This window comes from Anneissia japonica, unplaced genomic scaffold, assembly GCF_011630105.1.
Source record: "Anneissia japonica isolate Jap-2015-1 unplaced genomic scaffold, ASM1163010v1 scaffold199_len4679917_cov187, whole genome shotgun sequence".
Classification (NCBI taxonomy): Eukaryota; Metazoa; Echinodermata; class Crinoidea; order Comatulida; family Comatulidae; genus Anneissia; species Anneissia japonica.
In genome coordinates, this window is record NW_022686322.1 from 3,991,672 (window position 1) to 4,000,374 (window position 8,703).

The 8,703-nt window shown below is 34.7% G+C and overlaps 1 protein-coding gene across 1 annotated transcript in view; it reads left to right on the forward strand.

Annotated features, from left to right (window-relative positions):
* The first annotated feature begins 4,293 nt into the window (after positions 1-4,293).
* Positions 4,294-8,703, forward strand: part of LOC117116539 (vacuolar-sorting protein SNF8-like) — a 6,857-nt gene continuing 2,447 nt past the window's right edge. The window contains exons 1-5 of the mRNA XM_033260599.1: positions 4,294-4,481; positions 5,323-5,512; positions 6,477-6,660; positions 6,938-7,082; positions 7,592-7,666. Of these exons, the coding sequence (XP_033116490.1) occupies positions 4,431-4,481; positions 5,323-5,512; positions 6,477-6,660; positions 6,938-7,082; positions 7,592-7,666 (645 nt within the window). The 5' untranslated portion in view covers positions 4,294-4,430. The remainder of the gene's footprint in view (positions 4,482-5,322; positions 5,513-6,476; positions 6,661-6,937; positions 7,083-7,591; positions 7,667-8,703) is intronic.

Genomic DNA, 8,703 nt, shown 5'->3' on the forward strand with positions numbered 1-8,703 from the left:
TTCGTAATGTCCTTATATAATCTTTTTTTCATTCAAAAAGTGCCTCTTGAATTTTTAATTATTAAAATAAATTCCCATAAGAACCATTCATTTTCATCTATTTCCATAAGCGCCCCCTCAATTTCCACTCTGTTTTCATAAGTGCCCCGTTTAAATAAGCACTCCGTTTGAATAAGCGCCCCTCAGAAAGTGCAAAAAAATATTTTAAGCGCCCGGGTGCTTATTCGCGCAAGTACGGTATTTTGTACTATTTACCTCAGTATTTTTCTTTTTAGACACAAATATGAAAGATTAATATTTTTTGTTGTTGTATGTATTTCCAGCAGCCTTACCTACCAAGAGGCCAATTAACCACATTAAAAAAAGAAGAAACAGATGAGAAATACTTTTGATTTAGGAACCCTGAGCTAAGTCACGACACTTGCATGGTTGGCTGATACTTGAAAATCACTCTAGGCTAGGGGCCCTTGGTCAAGAGTCCCACTCAATCTGGCAGTCACACACATTGTTATGAAAGTGACCGCCTACTTCCATCCACACACAAAGGAATTTAAAACATTGAGAAAAAGTGTAAGCCTAGCTAGGCCTAGCAATCAACAACAGTTATTCTACATTTAATTAATCTCGAGTGTATCATACAGGACAGTATGATCGGCTTCGACAACAATTATTACAATATAAATAAATCCACAAATCTGTGTCGGAAGCAATGGTGCCGCCTGAGCTAGGCCTACACACAGACAGAGTGCCAAACCCAAAGAAAGCCAGCCAAGGAATTCCCTTCTTCTTTCTTGCTTCTCTGTTGAAATGGGTCTCTAAAAATGGCAAACTACAGTATTGTTTGGTGCTAAGAACAGATAAATTACCTTTGCACGCCCAGCTTGCAGCTTCCTTTTCCTCTCGTCCTCATCCATGTTTAGTGGTTTGCTTTACAAAGTTATAAAATTACTCCATTTATTAATTTCTTTCAACCTTTTTCTATGATTCGACGACGTGGAGCAGTCACAGAAAAAACATTAGAAATGGTAAATCATGGCTGCCAAATTCATACAGGGGGCGGTATTGACGAATTAAGGATGAAGGATTTAAAAATGTGTTACCAGCAATGATCGAATCCGTTAGCATGTTTTCAAGACAACAGTGGCACGGTGCGTCAAAAAAAAACAAAAAAACAAACAAACAAACAAAAACAAAACAAAACAAAGCCAAGAAAATAAATATTTAACACATTAAGCAAATAAAACAAAAACAAAACAAATAAAACAAAAACATGACAGAGAAAACTATGTTTAAACATGGAGGTATAAACTAATTTTATACCTCCATGGTTTAAACAAAAACTCCCTACGTTCAACTTTCAACGGTACCCAAAGCCCACTCTATTTTTTAAAAATTCAACATTGGCACTAATGGAGAAAATGAAAAATCAAACAAATACAGATTAAGCAAAAGCTGCCAAAGCTTGTCACCCCACCAATATCAACGCAGCAGTGGAGCTCTGAACCCCTTCATTGTAACCACCCTCCACCCCAACCTAGCTAAACATTCACATACTGAATTCAAAATAAATAGAAAATAACAATTTAATCTAAATTGCAACAAAAAATGTAAAGAAAGAGTTCAAGTCAAACCAGACTGTAGAAATTTGCTGTTCTATAGAAATATTTTGTGCTCGACTTATGTACGATTTCGAACGCAATGAGCAATAAGGCTATTATTTACATTGATTTTCAGGAAAAAGTGTTCTGAAAAACTCAACATTAGTCAAAGTGTATTGTAACTTTATACAAAAATCACTTGGAATAAAATTGATCCGGACATTCATACACCGCATTGAAATTAAACGATTTTGCTATTTATTTAATTCATCAATTCTAATGTTTTCTCATTTTTTACAGACAAAAAGAAAATTGTTCAAGTTCAATTCATTTTATTGGTCATATACAGTGAGTAGGCCTACATACATTACATTTGCGGTAATGCTTCGGTGTAATGCGAGGATAAAAATAGGTTATATGTAAAATATGCCTATTATTGTGAATTTATTCCAAACTCAAAAAAGTTTTCAGTAATAAGTATAAAGAAAAAGTAAACTTCACACCATTACTGGTACGTATACAGGGGGAGGGAGCCGTTGGAGCCGTAACCCCCCCCCCACCCCTCTTGTACACAGTGTTAAAATTTTAAAGCTTGTTCTTGCTAGCCAATAAAAATTCTTTCCAGAGATCACTGAACATAAATACTTCTAATCTATGTAAATATGCATTAGCACACGTTATACATAGGCCTACTATAATAACACATGCCTAAGCGTGATTTAAAAAAAAACTTAAATCCATCGGCCTATGTCTCATGCCAAGTCTTTTAGATAAAAAATGTGATATTGTATGGTTCACTTTGGTTTTTATCCTTTTGTAAGCTCTATCAAGTTTTGTTTTAATACTACAACACTACTAGTAATAATAATAATAATAATAATAATAATAATAATAATAATAATAATAATAATAATAATAATAATAATAATGATGACGATGGTGATAATATTTAATAATATTAGTAATATTAAAAAGTGAAGAAAATTGTGCTAAAGGCGAAAAAAAATAAGTTGTGATTTGTTGATCACAATCATAGTATAGTTAAAGCTTAGTAAGCTACAGTTAGGCCTATAGGTTGTCTTGGATATTAAGTATATCCCTGATAAAAGATCATGAGAAATTTGTTAGCGCTTCATTTTGAATGATGATGATGCGATAATGATGAATTTTACTATATAAAAATGTCATTTCCGGCCATCTTATTATTTCCTCAAATTTCGCACCTCAGCCCCAACCATGGTGGGGCTGAGGTAGTTGTGAATTCACGGCTTTGAAATACGTAAAGTACATAAAACAATGTTTAAGCTTTATTTTCTATGGTACATCACACATATTAATAAGATCTCTATGGTTGCCGAAAATCCCTGATAAAAGATCACGAGAAATTTGTTGGCGCTTCATTTTGAGTATATATAGGCCTAATAATGGTGATGTGATGATGATGAATTTTACTAAAAATGTCATTTTCTGGTCATCTAGAGGTACTCTATTTCCTCAAATTTTCGCACCCCAGGCCCAACAATAGTGGGTCTGAGGTGGGTGTCGACTCACGAAATGTTCCCCTCCCACCTCCACCTTTCAAAACAGATTGCGCCCTTCCTGGGTATGACATTTAAACTCCATCGAGTTGACACCTGACTCAGAGTATGTCTTAGTGACTGCTGATGAGGCGAGTGCATAAATTTGTTTTTAGGATGCGATCCGGTTTTACATGCCCATTTTTGTGTTTATGAATATTTTGGATAAAGAATGAGCAGTGTTGGATCTCCCCTCCATGGGTCTATTGAATTCCTGGATCCACCACTGTTGAGTTTTATATAAATTGTTAGGCTTACTAATATTATTTATGATGCGTTTATTGAAATTTTCACGTTATCATTTCAGAATTTACAACTTTCAAAGCGCGCCACTTTCCAGAGGGCTTCGCCCCTGGACAACCCCCCACCCACGTGGTCCTACGTACCTTGCATAACGCCCCCCCCCCATTCAAAATCCTGGCTACGTCCCTGCACCACTAATAGACCTACTTTTGTTTGCGTTCCGATTAGTACCGTATTATTCTAATACTACATGACAGTATATGCTGTTTATAAAGACATTATCATAGAGTTTTATTGATATAATCATATTAATACCAGGCTTAGCTTATTTCATGGAACTCCATGGACAAAACAGGAAAACAAAGAAATAAGAGCAGCAAGTACAATCAAACTCTAATGAGATAAAACAATTTAAAAATTCAATCCTATAATTTAATTGTTTAATTTGTATATTAAAATACGGTATTAACTTACAAATAAAATAAAAATGTTCATGTGAAAAAACAATTTATTAAACAATACATTTGGTGTATAATTCTTTTGCAAAATTGACTGGTAATCATTTTAAACTTTTTTTTTTTTGTAGAAAAACATCTGGAAGTTAATTTTGGTTCTTTCTACTGTAATTATAAATTATAAAGTGATGATGTTTTATAGACCATTGTTTGCCCTATGTCTATATCCTTACACACTACCAAAATATTCTTTGGTAAGAAAACTAGAGGTTAGACAGAAAAATAGTGAATTCAGAAAGTAAAAAAAAGATCTTTGGAAAAATCTGGGAAAATTTCTACAGTGAGGGCGACAAACAATATTCAATGGTTCTCGCCCAAGTGTTGTAGTTCGGACAGTTGAATCAAAGATCGTATATCTATCGGCGCTATACGATCTTTGGTTGAATCATTAAAATGTCTTCATCATCGAACTGACATTCTGGAGGAAGTGGGTAGCCTATGAACCGGGATTAGGGCCAGTATTTTAAGTTTTTTTTGTTACATGAAGTATACGTAAAATGAGGCGTAGTGGAGGACTTGGTGCTATTAATAAAAAGAAACTTGCACAGGTCAGTTGACGTATTACAGAGGAGACCTAGGGCTTAGGCTTGTAGAGACGGCGCCTAGGCTTAGGCTACTAGTTGATGAGTGTGTACCTACCCGGCGTTAATCAATTCGTTCCCACGTCTATTCGTCCCACTTTGGCGAAGTCGTACCCAAACTTCGTGGCTTATCTACCAAAAAACAAGCTTGTTCCACCTCTTCAAATGCACTACAGTACTACTGTCCATAGTATCCTCAGTGTATAGGTTGCTTGTTTGGACGTGCCGACGATCATTAATATAAATTCCAATATTTTTTTAAATCAAATTTACATACTTAAAGGCCAAGAGAGCAGCTTAGCTCAGTCGGCTAATCAGGTGCGCTGAACCGTGGAGATCTCTAGACCCCCGGTGCAATTCCAATCGCTGCCTCTTCTTGTGTTTCAGCTAGATGGCTGAAATACAAGTTACAATAGCGCACTGGCACTGTCAGTGTCTTTCGGATGAGACATTTAAGTCGTTGGTCCTGTGTGCATTATTATGGCCCATGTGCATGTTAACAAATGCAGTACACTCTTCGGAAAAGAGTAGGGATTGTCTCTCGGTGTACTGAACCAATCACCACCAGAAGGACCCCACTGGAAATAAGTCTTCTAGACTTTCGTCGGCTATCCTTGGTGTTTACACCGAATAAATCCAATCCAATCCCCTATTAAATTACTAAAAGTAGTAGTAGCCTATCTGATGAATATCAAAATAGATTTTTTTTTGTAGCAACTTTTTTATAGCAACTTAGGCCTATATATGTTTCATAATAACTTTTTTTTAAAAACCAATAATAATCATTACAATGTGGTTTAATTTTCAGGCAAAATACAAGAGTAAAGGAAATGAAATTGCAGAGGATCAATTGACTCAAATGTCGAAGCAGTTGGAAGTGTTCAGGAACAATCTGGAGGAATTTGCTGCCAACCACAAGAATGAAATTCGGAAGAATCCTGCATTTCGGACACAGTTCCAGGAGATGTGTGCCAGTATTGGCGTAGATCCATTAGCTTGTAAGAAATACATGCGCTTACAAAATCAAGCCTTTTAATTGTTGGCAGATGCAGCCCTTCCTTTCAATTTTCCCCTTTAACTTTGCACCAATACAGTATTAACACAAGAACAGTTTATGTGGAACTTGTGTAGGCAGTTTGTCTTCCAGAAACTACAGGAGTCTTTCTTAATCTCGTTCATTTCTAGAACTATAATTTATAAAACGAAAAGGTCCACTGATTAATCTCAGATAAGATAGTACAATACATACTCCAAGTATCAAAATTCACACCATCGTGTCGGGATTAAATATTTCGACATTAATTACGTCCTGATGACATAATTAATGTTGAAATATTGAATCCCGACACGATGGCGTGCATTTCGATACTTGAAATAATTTATAAATTTCCAAGATACTGTTATTCTGTCCTATTCAACCTTCAATGAATATTTATCACATTCATTCTATTTCATTTTAATAAATACTGTATTCACAATGTTTTAGGCTCTTTGTTTCTTTTTATACCCTTTAGAATCCTACATAGCATCAATAACACATGTCTACAAATCATGCTTCATTTGTTGGCTTCCTACACGTTATTCAACATCTTGATCCAGATAGGTGGTATCTGTATGGGTACGATCCCTACAGTGTGTTCATTGCAATCATTGTATTGTGTGGAAGTCCCCAATGCAATCGGGAAGGCTTCCCGATTCGACAGACCAATTAGCATCACCGAAAGTTGTTGGAATTAGCGTGTAGCAATTGTATACAAACCAAGCTTAACAGATCGTCACATAAGACAGCCAGTAGCCACAATTAAAGTTATTGAAATCATCATTATTACCATTACTACAGTAATAATATCATTATTATTACTACTATTGTTATTACGATTATAATATTATTATTGTTGTCAATGAATTATTGTAATTTTACTGCAATTCTTCATGACAATTAATTTGTAATCTTGTTTTTAGCTGGTAAAGGTTTTTGGTCTGAAATGCTGGGAGTAGGAGATTTCTATTATGAAATTGGAGTTCAAATTATTGAAGTGTGCATGTCGACACAGCACCGCAATGGAGGGCTGATGACCTTAGATGAATTACTACGAAAAGTGAAGGCGACAAGAGGGAAAACAAAACAAGCACAAGATGTTAGTTTGTAAGTATTTTCTATATACTGGTAATAGGCGGTTGTCCTACAATGGAAGTAATTATTTCAAAATTTAGCTTTTAGAAAAATGAATGGGAGAAATTCACTGATCAACTGAATGATCAACCCTCAGAAATTGTTTCTATGACCTTTTGAATAGGCTTACTGTACAGGGGGATGTGAATATCATACCTCCTTCCCATGTTACTTGAAAGAAAGAAATTATTTTCTTATAGTGTATTAAGATAAAATGGTTATAGTTATATAAATAAACTTTATTTTGCAGAGACGATTTAATGCGTGCAATTAAAAAGTTGAAGATACTTGGAAATGGTTTTGCACTTCATCGGCTACATGATGGGCGTTTCCTAGTACAGTCTGTTCCAGCTGAACTCAACATGGATCACACATCAGTCCTAGATAATGCACAGGTAGTGTTTTACTATGAGACTGCTCTTTAAAATTACTATAAGCCATTGTAAGAGATATTATTTAATTTGTTTTTTTTTTTACATTTTAGCCAAAAACATGCAAATTCTTTTTGGAAAGTAAAAGCATAAATTTCAGTTTTGAAATACTTAAGCTATAAAAAATGTTGGGGTTGTCAAGTGCATAATAGTTTTTTAATTGAACAAATTAAAGTTAAAATAAACGCATTTATATTATTTCATATGATAACAAGTTGTTTTTAGCTAGGGTTGTCAAGTGCATTATAGTTTTTTAATTGAACAAATTTGAGTTAAAATAAACACATTTATATTATTTTATATGATAACAAGTTGTTTTTAGCTTGACTAGTACAATTTGACAAATGTGTTCTATCTTGAAAAAATGAGCATGCTTCTTTTAAATAAGTAGGCATTTGTATAGCTTAGGTATATCTGTCTGACGATAATTATAATACAGTATAGTTGCTTTTGTTCTTACTTTTTTGTGTTAGCGCTGTGGTTATACATCAGTGAGGATGCTTAACTCTGAATTGAAGTGGGAAGTAGAAAGAGCTTGTCTTGTGTTGGTAAGTAAAACATCTGACCATATGAGGCATGTTGTGGCAAAATGGCTAAGTTTTAGCAAAAATTGAAATTCAAGTTATTGGTATTTTTAGATATACTGTACGAGTATGTAATCTTTAAAATGAGGGGGGGGGGGGGGGGGGTCATTCATTGAAATTGGACATTTCAAGCCTTTAGTTATTGAGAAGTGAAAGTACAGCACTCTAAAGCTGGCCACTCACTGCATCGTTATTTTGAGTAATTGCCTTCCAAAGTTATAGGTGCATAGATTGTTTAATAGAAATAACTACTAAAATAACATTAAATAAACGATTTGTTGACCATTTCCAGAACTCAGACTTTGGGACATGATTAATTAGATACTAAACAGTTTCATTTCATTTCCTTTAATGCGCCATAATATATAAAAATAATTGTCGTCATGTGGCAGATAATAAACAGTTAATATATAGTTAAAGAAAAAATTAGATTTTTAGGCCATTTTTAGTTCCTATGCATGTAATGCAATAGGAACTATTGTAATCACTCTTGCTATTTCCTATGTTTTTTATTGTGTGTAGTGTGTATGTGTGTGTGTAGACATTTATGCAAATGCGCATGCGTCAAAGAAAAGTTTTCCGACATTTTGTTTTACATCGCGATGCGAAGATCGATGTGAAGTTTCTGCGGAGTTTAGTCAGGGCTCATGCTAACCATGGAGGTATTATAGTGAACTGGAGGGATTACTTGAATTCAGTCCTTTGACGATCATTCCGCCCGCGCTGATAAGAATCCATAAGGAACAGACTATAATCAACTTTATCTATAATCCAATTCAGGAAAATCCGCGCTGGCATTATGTCATAATTACCCATAAGTCATTTCGTTCACGAAGACGATGCTGAGATGCGCATCCATGCGCTAACCGACCGGAATGTCGGCATGGATGAAACTATTTTGGTTTTACGGCAAAAAAATCATCTGCTGTAGGCATAGGTATTTTGAAGAAGGCCTAAAATAAAACTAAAATGTTTTAATACTTGTCTCTTATACACATCTA